We start from the raw sequence: 17,435 nt of genomic DNA on the forward strand, positions 1-17,435 counted from the left end.
ACTTTTAATGGCTGATTAATTATCCGGTGCCCGCAAGCGATAAATTAGCGCTCCACTTGTAATCTAGACCTAAATGTTTATATATGCACAGTATATCAGCTATTAAAGGGATATTAAACCCATTTTTTTAATTCATGATTCAAATAGAGCAGCAATTTTAAGCAACTTTCTAGTTTACTCCTATTATCAATTTTTCTTTGTTCTCTTGGTATCTGAATGTGAAAAGCAGGAATGTAAAGCTTAGGGGACAGGCCATTTTTGGTTTAGTGCTTGCTGATTGGTGGCTAAATGTATTAATAAATGAAGCACACAGCTGTATATAGAGCAGTGTTTTTCAACCACTGTGCCATGAGAGATCCTCAGGTGTGCCGCGGCAGACTGACAACAGTGCGGGGGTGTGCCTCTTTCAAATTTTGAAATATTGGGATGTATGTGACAGGCTCATCAGGCATCATTTACAACCATGACATTGACATTCATTCACAGACAATCATTATGATTGTTTGTGAATGAATGTCAATATGTCATGTATAGTTTGAAGGAGGCATGGCAAGACAGCACAGTACAGTGTGTGTGTGTGTGTGTGTATATACAGTATGTGTGTATATATATATATATATATATATATATATATATATATATATATATATATATCCTGTATTAGGCTACAATGTGTGATTTTGTAAAATTTTGTGTGTTGGTAGTGTGCCACAGGATTTTTTAATGTAAAAAAGTGTGCCACGGCAAAAAAAAGGTTGCAAATCACTGATATAGAGTACATCACTGTGTATAATGCATTAAGCACACAGCTGTATATAGGTATATAGAGTACATTACTGTGTATAATGCATTAAGCACACAGCGGTATACAGAATACTGTGTCACTCTGTGTATTAATACATTAAGCACACAGCTGTATATAGAGTACATCACTGTGTATAATACATTAAGCACACAGCTGTATATAGAGTACATCACTGTGTATAATACATTAAGCACACAGCTGTATATAGAGTACATCACTGTGTATAATACATTAAGCACACAGCTGTATATAGAGTACATTACTGTGTATAATACATTAAGCACACAGCTGTATATAGAGTACATCACTGTGTATAATACATTAAGCACACAGCTGTATATAGAGTACATTACTGTGTATAATACATTAAGCACACAGCTGTATATAGAGTACATCACTGTGTATAATACATTAAGCACACAGCTGTATATAGAGTACATCACTGTGTATAATACATTAAGCACACAGCTGTGTATAGAGTACATTACTGTGTATAATACATTAAGCACACAGCTGTATATAGAGTACATCACTGTGTATAATACATTAAGCACACAGCTGTGTATAGAGTACATTACTGTGTATAATACATTAAGCACACAGCTGTATACAGAATACGGCGTCGCTCTGTGTATAACACATTAGGCTGTGTAATTCTTGCTATAACAAGCACATTGTGACTATTTGTGCTTTACTGTCTAGGGGCCTTTAATGTAAAAACTGAGGCTGCATCAAGAGCCGATAAACAGGAGCGGCATATGAGGGAACCACAAGACATGCAGCACAATGAGAGTGTTACCGATATGATCATGAGTGCCTATACGGACACCACTCACAGGAATAATAAACCAGAGCGGCAAATGAGGGAACCACAAGACACAAGTGTTACCAATATGATCATGAGCACCTATACGGACACCACTCACAGGAGTAATAAACCAGAGCGGCATATGAGGGAACCACAAGATACGCGGCACAATGAGAGTGTTACCAATATGATCATGAGCACCTATACGGACACCACTCACAGGAGTAATAAACCAGAGCGGCAAATGAGGGAACCGCAAGGCACGAGTGTTACTGATATGATCATGAGCGCCTATACGGACACCACTCACAGGAGTAACAAACCAGGTGCAAGCTCAAGTAGCTTTGAAGATTACCCCAGCACCTTCAGTGAAGACAAAAAGAATAATTACTCTAGTACCTTCCTGGACCCTGCTACAAAGCCTCTGCCCCACAATGAACCTACTATCAACTCTTATCAACTTCCCTCCACAAATACATGCACAGAAAACTCACCAAATACCTTTGAAAAGGTTTTCACAGACTCCTGTAAAGACAGCAACTTTATGAGCACATATTCCAGTGCATTTACAGAGACCTGCCCAATTATCCCTACAAGTACCTGCCAGAGTACCCTGCTAAGTAGCATCACAGATACCTATCAAAACACCTGCCCAGGTTAGTAACACGCTAAAGCAGTCATATATGTTGTATACATGTATAAGGGAGTCTGTGTGCATAGTATGTCATAGACACATGTGCCTCTTAATAGGAGAACTGCGTATCAGTATAATGTATATCACTATAGGATGGGCATGTGTGTGTGCTGTAAGATAATGTCAGCATATAAATATAATGTGTATCACTATAGGATGGGTATGTGTGTGTGCTGTAAGATAATGTCAGCATATGAATATAATGTATCACTATAGGATGGGCATGTGTGTGTGCTGTAAGATAATGTCAGCATGTGAATATAATGTGTATCACTATAGGATGGGTATGTGTGTGCTGGAAGATTGTTAGCATGTGAATATAATGTATCACTATAGGATGGGTATGAGTGTGTGCTGTAAGATAATGTCAGCATATGAATATAATGTATCACTATAGGATGGGTATGTGTGTGTGCTGTAAGATAATGTCACCATGTGAATATAATGTATCACTATAGGATGGGTATGAGTGTGTGCTGTAAGATAATGTCAGCATGTGAATATAATGTGTATCACTATAGGATGGGTATGTGTGTGTGCTGTAAGATAATGTCAGCATATGAATATAATGTATCACTATAGGATGGGTATGAGTGTGTGCTGTAAGATAATGTCAGCATGTGAATATAATGTGTATCACTATAGGATGGGTATGTGTGTGTGCTGTAAGATAATGTCAGCATGTGAATATAAATAATGTGTATCACTATAGGATGGGTATGTGTGTGTGCTGTAAGATAATGTCAGCATGTGAATATAATGTGTATCACTATAGGATGGGTATGTGTGTGTGCTGTAAGATAATGTCAGCATGTGAATATAATGTGTATCACTATAGGATGGGTATGTGTGTGTGCTGTAAGATAATGTCAGCATGTGAATATAATGTGTATCACTATAGGATAGGCATGTGTGTGTGCTGTAAGATAATGTCAGCATGTGAATATAATGTGTATCACTATAGGATGGGCATGTGTGTGTGCTATAAGATAATGTCAGCATGTGAATATGTTTATCACTATAGGATGGGCATGTGTGTGTGCTGTAAGATAATGTCAGCATGTGAATATAATGTGTATCACTATAGGATGGGTATGTGTGTGTGCTGTAAGATAATGTCAGCATGTGAATATAAATAATGTGTATCACTATAGGATGGGTATGTGTGTGTGCTGTAAGATAATGTCAGCATGTGAATATGTTTATCACTATAGGATGGGCATGTGTGTGTGCTGTAAGATAATGTCAGCATGTGAATATAATGTGTATCACTATAGGATGGGTATGAGTGTGTGCTGTAAGATAATGTCAGCATGTGAATATAATGTATCACTATAGGATGGGTATGAGTGTGTGCTGTAAGATAATGTCAGCATATGAATATAATGTATCACTATAGGATGGGTATGAGTGTGTGCTGTAAGATAATGTCAGCATGTGAATATAATGTGTATCACTATAGGATGGGTATGTGTGTGTGCTGTAAGATAATGTCAGCATGTGAATATAAATAATGTGTATCACTATAGGATAGGCATGTGTGTGTGCTGTAAGATAATGTCAACATATGAATATAATGTATCACTATAGGATGGGAATGTGTGTGTGCTGTAAGATAATGTCAGCATGTGAATATAATGTGTATCACTATAGGATGGGTATGTGTGTGTGCTGTAAGATAATGTCAGCATGTGAATATAATGTGTATCACTATAGGATGGGTATGTGTGTGTGCTGTAAGATAATGTCAGCATGTGAATATAATGTGTATCACTATAGGATGTGTATGTGTGTGTGCTGTAAGATAATGTCAGCATGTGAATATAATGTGTATCACTATAGGATGGGTATGTGTGCTGTAAGATAATGTCAGCATGTGAATATAATTTATCACTATAGGATGGGTATGTGTGTGTGCTGTAAGATAATGTCAGCATGTGAATATAATGTGTATCATTATAGGATGGTAATGTGTGTGTGCTGTAAGATAATGTCAGCATGTGAATATAATGTGTATCATTATAGGATGGGTATGTGTGTGTGCTGTAAGATAATGTCAGCATATGAATATAATGTATCACTATAGGATGGGCATGTGTGTGTGCTGTAAGATAATGTCAGCATGTGAATATAATGTGTATCACTATAGGATGGGTATGTGTGTGTGCTGTAAGATAATGTCAGCATGTGAATATAAATAATGTGTATCACTATAGGATGGGTATGTGTGTGTGCTGTAAGATAATGTCAGCATGTGAATATGTTTATCACTATAGGATGGGCATGTGTGTGTGCTGTAAGATAATGTCAGCATGTGAATATAATGTATCACTATAGGATGGGTATGTGTGTGTGCTATAAGATAATGTCAGCATGTGAATATGTGTATCACTATAGGATGGGCATGTGTGTGTGCTGTAAGATAATGTCAGCATGTGAATATAATGTGTATCACTATAGGATGGGTATGTGTGCTGTAAGATAATGTCAGCATGTGAATATAATGTGTATCACTATAGGATGGGTATGTGTGCTGTAAGATAATGTCAGCATGTGAATATAATGTGTATCACTATAGGATGGGTATGTGTGTGTGCTGTAAGATAATGTCAGCATGTGAATATAATGTATCACTATAGGATGGGTATGTGTGTGTGCTGTAAGATAATGTCAGCATGTGAATATAATGTGTATCACTATAGGATGGGAATGTGTGTGTGCTGTAAGATAATGTCAGCATGTGAATATAATGTGTATCACTATAGGATGGGTATGTGCAGTAAGATGTCAGGATGTGAATTTAATGTATCATTATAGGATGGGTATGTGTGTGTGCTGAAAAATATTATCAACATGTTAATATAATGTGTATCACTAACAGATTTTGCATGGCTATAGGATGGGTATGAGTGTGTGCTGTAAGATAATGTCAGCATGTGAATATAATGTATCACTATAGGATGGGTATTTGTGTGTGCTGTAAGATAATGTCAGCATGTGAATATAATGTATCACTATAGGATGGGTATGAGTGTGTGCTGTAAGATAATGTCAGCATGTGAATATAATGTGTATCACTCTAGGATGGGTATGTGTGTGTGCTGTAAGATAATGTCAGCATGTGAATATAATGTATCACTCTAGGATGGGTATGTGTGTGTGCTGTAAGATAATGTCAGCATGTGAATATAATGTGTCACTATAGGATGGGTATGTGTGTGTGCTGTAAGATAATGTCAGCATGTGAATATAAATAATGTGTATCACTATAGGATGGGTATGTGTGTGTGCTGTAAGATAATGTCAGCATGTGAATATGTTTATCACTATAGGATGGGCATGTGTGTGTGCTGTAAGATAATGTCAGCATGTGAATATAATGTATCACTATAGGATGGGTATGTGTGTGTGCTATAAGATAATGTCAGCATGTGAATATGTGTATCACTATAGGATGGGCATGTGTGTGTGCTGTAAGATAATGTCAGCATGTGAATATAATGTGTCACTATAGGATGGGTATGTGTGTGTGCTGTAAGATAATGTCACCATGTGAATATAACAGATCACTATAGGCTGGGTATGTGTGTGTGCTGTAAGATAATGTCAGCATGTGAATATAATGTGTATCACTCTAGGATGGGTATGTGTGTGTGCTGTAAGATAATGTCAGCATGTGAATATAATGTATCACTCTAGGATGGGTATGTGTGTGTGCTGTAAGATAATGTCAGCATGTGAATATAATGTGTCACTATAGGATGGGTATGTGTGTGTGCTGTAAGATAATGTCACCATGTGAATATAACAGATCACTATAGGCTGGGTATGTGTGTGTGCTGTAAGATAATGTCAGCATGTGAATATAATGTGTCACTATAGGATGGGTATGTGTGTGTGCTGTAAGATAATGTCAGCATGTGAATATAATGTGTCACTATAGGATGGGTATCTGTGTGTGCTGTAAGATAATGTCAGCATGTGAATATAATGTGTATCACTATAGGATGGGTATGTGTGCTGTAAGATAATGTCAGCATGTGAATATAATGTGTATCACTATAGGATGGGTATGTGTGTGTGCTGTAAGATAATGTCAGCATGTGAATATAATGTGTATCACTATAGGATGGTAATGTGTGTGTGCTGTAAGATAATGTCTGCATTTGAATATAATGTGCATCACTAGGATGGGTATGTGTGTGTGCTGTAAGATAATGTGTATCATTATAGGATGGTAATGTGTGTGTGCTGTAAGATAATGTCAGCATGTGAATATAATGTGTATCATTATAGGATGGGTATGTGTGTGTGCTGTAAGATGATGTCAGCATGTGAATATAATGTATCACTATAGGATGGGTATGTGTGTGTGCTGTAAGATAATGTCAGCATGTGAATATAATGTGTATCACTATAGGATGGGTATGTGTGCTGTAAGATAATGTCAGCATGTGAATATAATGTGTATCACTATAGGATGGGTATGTGTGCTGTAAGATAATGTCAGCATGTGAATATAATGTGTATCACTATAGGATGGGTATGTGTGCTGTAAGAGAATGTCAGCATGTGAATATAATGTATCACTATAGGATGGGTATGTGTGTGTGCTGTAAGATAATGTCAGCATGTGAATATAATGTGTATCACTATAGGATGGGTGTGTGTGCTGTAAGATAATGTCAGCATGTGAATATAATGTGTATCACTATAGGATGGGTATGTGTGTGTGCTGTAAGATAATGTCAGCATGTGAATATAATGTGTATCACTATAGGATGGGAATGTGTGTGTGCTGTAAGATGATGTCTGCATTTGAATATAATGTGCATCACTAGGATGGGTATGTGTGTGTGCTGTAAGATAATGCCAGCATGTGAATATAAATTATCTCAATAGGATGGGTATATGTGTGCTGTAAGATAATGTCAGCATGTGAATATAATGTGTATCACTATAGGATGGGAATGTGTGTGTGCTGTAAGATAGTGTCAGCATGTGAATATAATGTATCACTATAGGATGGATATGTGTGTGTGCTGTAAGATAATGTCAGCATGTAAATATAATGTGTATCACTATAGGATGGATATGTGTGTGTGCTGTAAGATAATGTCACCATGTGAATATAATGTATCACTATAGGATGGGTATGTGTGTGTGCTGTAAGATAATGTCAGCATGTGAATGTAATGTGTATCACTACAATTGGTATGTGTGTGTGTGTTGTAAGATAATGTCAGCATGTGAATATAATGTATCACTATAGGATGGGTATGTGTGTGTGCTGTAAGATAATGTCAGCATGTAAATATGTGTATTACTATAGGATGGGTATGTATATGTGCTGTAAGATTAGGGATGCGCATGTGTATATTGTGTGTGGCTATGGGATGGTTACGTGTGTGTGCTGTAAGATTAGGGATGCGCATGTGTATATTGTGTGTGGCTATAGGATGGTTACGTGTGCGGGCTGTAAGATTAGGGATGCGCATGTGTATATTGTGTGTGGCTATAGGATGGTTACGTGTGCGGGCTGTAAGATTAGGGATGCGCATGTGTATATTGTGTGTGGCTATAGGATGGTTACGTGTGCGGGCTGTAAGATTAGGGATGCGCATGCGTATATTGTGTGTGGCTATAGGATGGTTACGTGTGCGGGCTGTAAGATTAGGGATGCCCATGTGTATATTGAGTGTGGCTATAGGAGGGTTACGTGTGCTGGCTGTAAGATTAGGGATGCGCATGCGTATATTGTGTGTGGCTATAGGATGGTTACGTGTGCGGGCTGTAAGATTAGGGATGCGGATGCGTATATTGTGTGTGGCTATAGGATGGTTATGTGTGCGGGCTGTAAGATTAGGGATGCGCATGCGTATATTGTGTGTGGCTATAGGATGGTTAAGTGTGTGCTATAAGATTAGGGATGCGCATGCATATATTGTGTGTGGCTATAGGATGGTTAAGTGTGCGGGCTGTAAGATTAGGGATGCGCATGCGTATATTGTTTGTGGCTATAGGATGGTTAAGTGTGCGGGCTGTAAGATTAGGGATGCGCATGCGTATATTGTGTGTGGCTATAGGATGGTTAAGTGTGCGGGCTGTAAGATTAGGGATGCGCATGCGTATATTGTTTGTGGCTATAGGATGGTTATGTGTGCGGGCTGTAAGATTAGGGATGCGCATGCGTATATTGTGTGTGGCTATAGGATGGTTACGTGTGCGGGCTGTAAGATTAGGGATGCACATGCGTATATTGTGTGTGGCTATAGGATGGTTACGTGTGCGGGCTGTAAGATTAGGGATGCGCATGTGTATATTGTGTGTGGCTATAGGATGGTTACGTGTGCGGGCTGTAAGATTAGGGATGCGCATACATATATTGTGCTTGGCTATAAAATGGGACTGTGTGCATGCTGTAAGATTTTGTATGTGCATGGCTATAGGATGGGTATGTATGTGCATGGCTATAGGATGGGTATGTGTGTGTGCAGTAAGATTAGGGATGCGCATGTGTATATTGTGCGTGGCTATAGGATGGTTACGTGTGCGGGCTGTAAGATTAGGGATGCGCATGCGTATATTGTGTGTGGCTATAGGATGGTTACGTGTGCGGGCTGTAAGATTACGGATGCGCATGTGTATATTGTGTGTGGCTATAGGATTGTTACATGTGCGGGCTGTAAGATTAGGGATGCGCATGCCTATATTTCTCTTGTAAGGTGTATCCAGTCCACGGATCATCCATTACTTGTGGGATATTCTCCTTCCCAACAGGAAGTTGCAAGAGGATCACCCACAGCAGAGCTGCTATATAGCTCCTCCCCTAACTGCCATATCCAGTCATTCTCTTGCAACTCTCAATAAGCATGGAGGTAGTAAGAGGAAAGTGGTGAAATGTAGCTGTTATCTTGCTTCAATCAAAAGTTTGTTATTTTTAAATGGTACCGGAGTTGTACTATTTTGTCCCAGGCAGAAAAATAGAAGAATCTGCTTGTGATTTCTATGATCTTAGCAGGTTGTAACTAAGATCCATTGCTGTTCTCACACATGACTGAAGAGAGAGGTAACTTCAGCGGGGGAATGGCGTGCAGGTTATCCTGCTATGAGGTATGTGCAGTTAAGATTTTTTCTACAAGATGTGAATGCTAGAAAATGCTGCTGATACCAAAATTATGTAAGGTAAGCCTGAATACAGTGATTTAATAGCGACTGGTATCATGCTTACTTTCTGAGGTAATATTTTTTTATATTTACAATATAAAACGTTTGCTGGCATGTTTAAACGTTTTTATATATACTTTGGTGATAAAACTTTATTGGGGCCTAGTTTTTTCCACATGGCTGGCTTAAATTTGCCTAGAAACTGTTTCCTGATGCTTTCCACTGTGTTACTATGAGTGGGAGGGGCCTAATTTAGCGCTTTTTTTGCGCAGTAACTTTTACAGACTGAGACATCCAGCTTCCTCCAGGAGTCCCCTGAATGCTATAGGACATCTCTAAAGGGCTTTTAGGCTTTCCAAAATCGTTTGTTGGGGAAGGTAGGCCTACAGCAAGGCTGTGGCAGTTTGGTGTGACTGTTAAAAAACGTCTATATCGTTTTCTCTTGTAAGGTGTATCCAGTCCACGGATCATCCATTACTTGTGGGATACTCTCATTCCTAACAGGAAGTTGCAAGAGGACACCCACAGCAGAGCTGCTATATAGCTCCTCCCCTAACTGCCATATCCAGTCATTCTCTTGCAACACGCATGGAGGTAGTAAGAGAGAGTGGTGAAAAATAGTTAGTTTTTTTATCTTCAATCAAAAGTTTGTTATTTTAAATGGTACTGGAGTTGTACTATTTTATATCAGGCAGTAAATAGAAGAAGAATCTGCCTGAGTTTTCTATGATCTTAGCAGGTTGTAACTAAGATCCATTGCTGTTCTCACATATGTCTGAGGAGAGAGGTAACTTCAGTGGGAGAATGGCGTGCAGTTTACTCTGCTATGAGGTATGTGCAGTTACAATTTTTTCTAGAATAGGAAATGCTAGAAAATGCTGCTGATACCGGATTAATGTAAGTTAAGCCTGAATACAGTGATTTAATAGCGAATGGTATCATGCTTACTCTCAGGGGTTATACCCTTATAAAATTGCAATATAAAACGTTTGCTGGCATGTTTAATCGTTTTTATAAATGCTTTGGTGATAAAACTTTATTGGGGCCTAGTTTTTTCCACATGGCTGGCTTAAATTTTGCCTAGAAACAGTTTCCTGAGGCTTTCCACTGTTGTAGTATGAGTGGGAGTGGCCTATTTTAGCGCTTTTTTGCGCAGTTAAAATTACAGACTGAGACATCCAGCTTTCCTCAGAAGTCCCCTGAATGCTATAGGACATCTCTAAAGGGCTCAAAGGCTTCCCAAAGTCGTTTATTGGGGAAGGTAGGGCCACAGCAGAGCTGTCGCAGTTTGTTGTGACTGTTAAAAAAAAAAAAAAAAAAACGTTTTTTGATCCGTTTTTTGAACTAAGGGGTTAATCATCCATTTGCTAGTGGGTGCAATGCTCTGTTAGCTTATTTTACACACTGTAAAAATTTCGTTTGTGTAACTGCCTTTTTTCACTGTTTTTTAAATTCGGACAAAATTTATTTCTCTTAAAGGCACAGTACCGTTTTTTATATTTGCTTGTTAACTTGATTTAAAGTGTTTTCCAAGCTTGCTGGTCTCATTGCTAGTCTGTGTAAACATGTCTGACATAGAGGAAACTCCTTGTTCATTATGTTTAAAAGCCATGGTGGAACCCCCTCTTAGAATGTGTACCAAATGTACTGATTTCACTTTAAGCAATAAAGATCATATTCTGTCTTTAAAAAATTTATCACCAGAGGAATCTGACGAGGGGGAAGTTATGCCAACTAACTCTCCCCACGTGTCAGATCCTTTGACTCCCGCTCAAGGGACTCATGCTCAAATGGCGCCAAGTACATCTAGGGCGCCCATAGCGATTACTTTACAAGACATGGCGGCAGTCATGGATAATACATTGTCAGCGGTATTAGCCAGACTACCTGAATTTAGAGGTAAGCGAGATAGCTCTGGGGTTAGATGAAATGCAGAGCATACTGACGCTTTAAGAACCATGTCTGATACTGCCTCACAATATGCAGAAGCTGAGGAAGGAGAGCTTCAGTCTGTGGGTGATGTTTCTGACTCAGGTAGGATACCTGATTCTGATATTTCTACATTTAAATTTAAGCTTGAACACCTCCGCGTGCTGCTCATAGAGGTTTTAGCTGCTCTGAATGACTGTGCCAGAGAAATTGTGTAGACTGGATAAATACTATGCAGTGCCGGTGTGTACTGATGTTTTTCCAATACCTAAAAGGTTTACAGAAATTATTACTAAGGAATGGGATAGACCAGGTGTGCCGTTCTCTCCCCCTCCTATTTTTAGAAAAATGTTTCCCATAGACGCCACCACACGGGACTTATGGCAGACAGTCCCTAAGGTGGAGGGAGCAGTTTCTACTCTAGCAAAGCGTACTACTATCCCTGTCGAGGACAGTTGTGCTTTTTTAGATCCAATGGATAAAAAATTAGAGGTTACCTTAAGAAAATGTTTATTCAACAAGGTTTTATCCTACAGCCCCTTGCATGCATTGCTCCTGTCACTGCTGCTGCAGCGTTCTGGTTTGAGTCTCTGGAAGAGGCTTTACAGGTAGCGACTCCATTGGATGACATACTTGGCAAGATTAGGGCACTTAAGCTAGCCAATTCTTTTGTTTCTGATGCCATTGTTCATTTGACTAAACTAACGGCTAAGACTTTTGGTTTTGCTATACAGGCGCGCAGGGCGCTATGGCTTAAATCATGGTCAGCTGACGTGACTTCAAAATCTAAGCTACTTAACATTCCCTTCAAGGTGCAGACCCTATTCGGGCCTGGTTTGAAGGAGATTATTGCTGATATCAATGGAGGAAAAGGTCATGCCCTTCCTCAGGACAGGTCCAAATCAAGGGCCAAACAGTCTAATTTTCGTGCCTTTCGAAACTTCAAGGCAGGTGCGGCATCAACTTCCTCTAATGCAAAACAAGAGGGAACTTTTGCTCTGTCCAAGACGGTCTGGAGACCAAACCAGACCTGGAACAAAGGTAAGCAGGCCAAAACGCCTGCTACTGCCTCTAAGACAGCATGAAGGAACGGCCCCCTATCCGGTAACGGATCTAGTAGGGGGCAGACTTTCACTCTTTGCCCAGACGTGGGCAAGAGATGTCCAGGATCCCTGGGCGCTGGAAATTATATCCCAGGGATATCTTCTGGATTTCAAAGCTTCCCCCCCCAAAAGGGAGATTTCACCTTTCACAATTATCTGCAAACCAGATAAAGAAAGAGGCATTCTTACACTGTGTACGAGACCTCCTAGTTATGGGAGTGATCCATCCCGTTCCAAAGGAGGAACAGGGACAGGGTTTTTACTCAAATCTGTTTGTGGTTCCCAAAAAAGAGGGAACCTTCAGACCAATTTTGGATCTAAAGATCTTAAACAAATTCCTCAGAGTTCCATCATTCAAGATGGAAACTATTCCTACCATCCTACCTATGATCCAGGAGGGTCAATATATGACTACAGTGGATTTAAAGGATGCTTACCTTCACATTCTGATACACAAAGATCATTATCAGTTTCTCAGGTTTGCCTTTCTAGACAGGCATTACCAGTTTGTAGCCCTTCCCTTTGGATTAGCTTCAGTCCCAAGAATCTTTACGAAGGTTCTGGGGTCACTTCTGGCGGTCCTAAGACCGCGGGGCATATCAGTGGCTCCTTATTTAGACAACATCCTGATACAGGCGTCAAACTTTAAAATTGCCAAGTCTCATACGGACGTAGTACTGGCATTAATGAGATCGCATGGGTGGAAAGTGAACGAGGAAAAGAGTTCTCTATCCCCACTTACAAGAGTTTCCTTCCTAGGGACTCTGATAGATTCTGTAGAAACTTCAGTTGAGGAACGGTATTGCAGGCTATGCTGCACTGAGGTATGTTCAGTCATTTTTTTCTAGAAAGACTGATATTTCCAGAAAAGGGCTGACATTATCCCCATGAGGGGAGAAGGGTAGGCTGTAATCAAATACTTGGGTAGTATTTCAAGCTTACATAAGGGCTAAATTACTCTGCTGGTTGACACTAGAGCAAACTTTTTTTTTTTAAATTGGGTAAAACGTTTTGGAACTTTTATTGAGAGGGTTCATTTGGCTTATTTTTGGGATTTACATCCCACATGGCTATTTTTAACACTTGAGGTGTCACTTTAAGGCCCAACAGACATCGTGTAAGAGGTGGGTGGGGCCTAATTTTGCACCTTAGATGCACAGTTTTTATTCATTTTGGACAGCAAGCTGCAACATTGGAGGGTCCTGAAGCGGTTTTGGGGCCAAAACGAAGCTTTATTCCCTCAAATTCAACCCCTAAGGGCAGGTAGGCGCCACAGAAGAGCTGTGGCAAGGTGCTGACTGTATATATTCCGTTTTTTTACTCTTGTCAATCCGGTTTTGGTATTAAGGGGTTAATTTCATTTTTTACTGGTGGTGCAACCTTACTAAGGCTTACTACATATACTGTAAAAATTTTGAAGGATTTGGTGCATTTTTAAGCAGTTTTGCAGAACGTGTACATGTTTTTTTCTCTTAAAGGCACAGTACCGTTTTTTTTAAATTGTTGTTTTACTTTGAATAAAGTGTTTTCCAAGCTTGCTTGTCTCATTACTAGCCTGTTAAACATGTCTATTGTGCAGGCTATAGGATGGGTACTTATGTGGGTGTGTATATTGTGTGTGGTTAAAGCATGGGTATGTGCGTGTGCGTATATTGTGCGTGGCTATAGGATGGGTACGTACATGGGTGTGTGTATATTGTGTGTGGTTAAAGCATGGGTATGTGCGTGTGTTTATATTGTGCGTAGCTATAGGATGGGTACTTACATGGGTGTGTGTATATTCTGTGTGGTTAAAGCATGGGTACGTGCGTGTGCGTATATTGTGCGTGGTTATAGGATGGGTGCTTACGTGGGTGTGTGTATATTGTGTGTGGTTAAAGCATGGGTATGTGTGTGTGCGTATATTGTGCGTGGCTATAGGATGGGTATGTACATGGGTGTGTGTATATTGTGTGTGGTTAAAGCATGGGTACGTGCGTGTGCGTATATTGTGCGTGGCTATAGGATGGGTACTTACGTGGGTGTGTATATTGTGTGTGGTTAAAGCATGGGTATGTGCGTGTGGCTATAGGATGGGTACGTACATGGGTGTGTGTATATTGTGTGTGGTTAAAGCATGGGTATGTGCGTGTGCGTATATTGTGCGTGGCTATAGGATGGGTATGTACATGGGTGTGTGTATATTGTGTGTGGTTAAAGCATGGGTACGTGCGTTTGCGTATATTGTGCGTGGCTATAGGATGGGTACTTACGTGGGTGTGTATATTGTGTGTGGTTAAAGCATGGGTATGTGCGTGTGCGTATATTGTGCGTGGCTATAGGATGGGTACGTACATGGGAGTGTGTATATTGTGTGTGGTTAAAGCATGGGTATGTGCGTGTGTTTATATTGTGCGTGGCTATAGGATGGGTACTTACATGGGTGTGTGTATATTGTGTGTGGTTAAAGCATGGGTACGTGCGTGTGCGTATATTGCGCGTGGTTATAGGATGGGTATGTGCGTGTGTGTTCTCCATGGTTAGTGAATTAGTGTAGTGTCGTTATCTGCAACCTCTTATAACCCAGAGTTTCCTCAACTGGGTCACAGGCATTTTGTGATCTGCCATTTATCTTGTAAGTTATTGCCATAAATGATGTTGGCAACAAGACCTAGGAATTGCACCTCAGCCATCAGCTATCCCCATCTGTACATGACTTTGTCACTGTCCCCTTCCTAACCTCTATTCAATCTCCCTTAAAGGGACAGTTCCAGAATTTTTATTGTTCAATAAAATAGATAATCCCTTTATTACCTATTCCCACACGGTTATATTAAAGGGACACTGAACCCAAATTTTTTCTTTCGTGATTCAGATAGAACATGCAATTTTAAGCAACTTTCTAATTTACTCCTATTATCAATGTTTCTTCGTTCTCTTGCTATCTTTATATGAAAAAGAAGGCATCTAAGCTTTTTTTTCTTGGTTCAGAACTCTGGACAGCAGTTTTTGATTGGTGGAAGAATTTATCCACCAATCAGCAAGGACAACCTAGGTTGTTCACAAAAAATGGGCCGGCATCTAAACTTACATTCTTGCATTTCAAATAAAGATACCAAGAGAATTAAGAACATTTGATAATAGGAGTAAATTAGAAAGTTGCTTAAAATTTCATGCTCTATCTGAATCACGAAAGAAAAAATTTGGGTTCAGTGTCCCTTTAATACACTTTTTACCTCTGTGATTACCTTGTATCCCAGCCTCTGCAGACTGCCCCTTTTTTCAGTGCTTTTGACAGACTTGCATTTTAATTAATAAGAGCTGAGTCTTCAATAACTCCAAGGGGGTGAGCACAATGTTATCTTTATGTCAATTTTGAATTGGTGTGTGCAAAGCGCCTCAGAGAGGCCGAGGTGACTAGGGTGGACTGGGAAAATCCGAACAATGTGGGTATGGCTATAGCAAGGTGAACATAAATCCTCTTAAGCAAAGCCTCCAACTTCTTATCCATGGGATCCTTAAAAGTACAACTATCCTCAATAGGAATAGTGGTCCTCTTAGCCACAGTGGAAATAGATCCCTCTACCTTAGGGAACTGTCTGCCAAGATTCCTTAATAGAATCCGCAATAGGAAACATCTTCCTAAAAATAGGAGAAGGGGAAAAAAGAATTCCAGGCATCTCCCATTCCCGAGAAATAATCTCTGAAACCCAATCCGGAACAGGAAAAACTTCCGCCACGGAGGGAACATCAAAAAACTTATTAAGCTTACTAGCCTTCTTGGGAGTAACTATGACCATTGAATCAGAATCATCCAAGGTAGCTAAAATCTGAAAGAATCCACCAGGTAGGAGCTGCAGTAGCAAGCATGGGGGCTTCCCTGGCCAGTAAGCTGGCTGAGGCTAGTAGCTAACTTTTTTGGGGCCTAGCCTAGCAGCCAGGGGGCGCCAATGAGCTAGGATACCGGTCCTAGTTGGTGAAAATTCCGACAGGGTAGGTGTGACTAACGGTTATTGGAATGCCTGTTTTAGTTGGTGAACATAACAATATATAGAGTGTATCAATTTGTGGTTTTGCACAATCACAGTGAATTATAGTAGTAAAACAGTAGCAATCACTATATACTATAACGGTTAGTAGGATACGTCTCCTTGTAGATGATCGTAACGGTATATATGGAGTATATCAGATTGTTCTAAAATGTAATTTAATACAATCACAGTAAAATAACAGTAATTTAAACAGTAGAGATCTGCAGTCAGTTGTGTGCAAATAGCAATAAAGGGATGATAGAAGACAGTATAAAATCACAGTAAGCAACCATAAATAAAATCATGGATCCATGATGATAAATTAAATGAGTTAAATGACTTGATAGTAGGTGGTAGCTTGTGCTATTGGAGGTGTCTATCAACTATACGATGGTGGTCTGTACTTGGTGGTAGATTAAAACCTTGTGTCTGTGTACATTGTTCAAATGACAATAATAGAAATGATTTATGCAGACATATACTTGAATATGAGCGATAAGCTTAGTTGAAAATGAAAAAATATGGACAGAGGATGTGATTAAACTACAAGACCCGCATGAGGGTGATCTTCAAAAGTGAAAGTGCCTAGTCCCAAATGGGAGTGGTAAGTCCGGTTAGAAGATCCGGTTGATAAATCAAATGGTACCGGAAATGTGATGACTCAAATACAGGATAAGTGTCAATAAAGTGTTAATATTAGAACATTTAAAATGCCAAAAATAAAAAGATTTGTACAAATCTATGAAAAAATGTGGAAAAACAAAAAAGCACTGCAGCCAGTCCGATGTGGACCAGTGGGAATGACAACAGCAAAAAAAACAAAAAACAAGTCAGTGTGATAACTCCAATGTGAGAGAGGGGTAAAAAATGAGATGAAAATAATAGACCAACTTTGGATTTGATAGGAGTGGTCCTCAGT

The 17,435-nt window shown here is 39.6% G+C and overlaps 1 protein-coding gene across 2 annotated transcripts in view; it reads left to right on the forward strand.

Annotated features, from left to right (window-relative positions):
- LOC128651465 (histone-lysine N-methyltransferase PRDM9-like) overlaps positions 1 to 17,435 on the forward strand; it is a 41,607-nt gene that overhangs the window by 16,826 nt on the left and 7,346 nt on the right. The window contains exon 2 of one of the 2 annotated variants that reach the window (XM_053704509.1): positions 1,508 to 2,269. In XM_053704509.1, the coding sequence (XP_053560484.1) occupies positions 1,564 to 2,269 (706 nt within the window). In that variant the 5' untranslated portion in view covers positions 1,508 to 1,563. Of the gene's footprint in view, positions 1 to 1,280; positions 2,270 to 17,435 lie in introns of those variants that run through there. The other variant, XM_053704508.1, reaches the window with a different exon arrangement.

The sequence above is a fragment of the Bombina bombina genome, chromosome 3 (assembly GCF_027579735.1).
Source record: "Bombina bombina isolate aBomBom1 chromosome 3, aBomBom1.pri, whole genome shotgun sequence".
Lineage (NCBI taxonomy): Eukaryota > Metazoa > Chordata > Amphibia > Anura > Bombinatoridae > Bombina > Bombina bombina.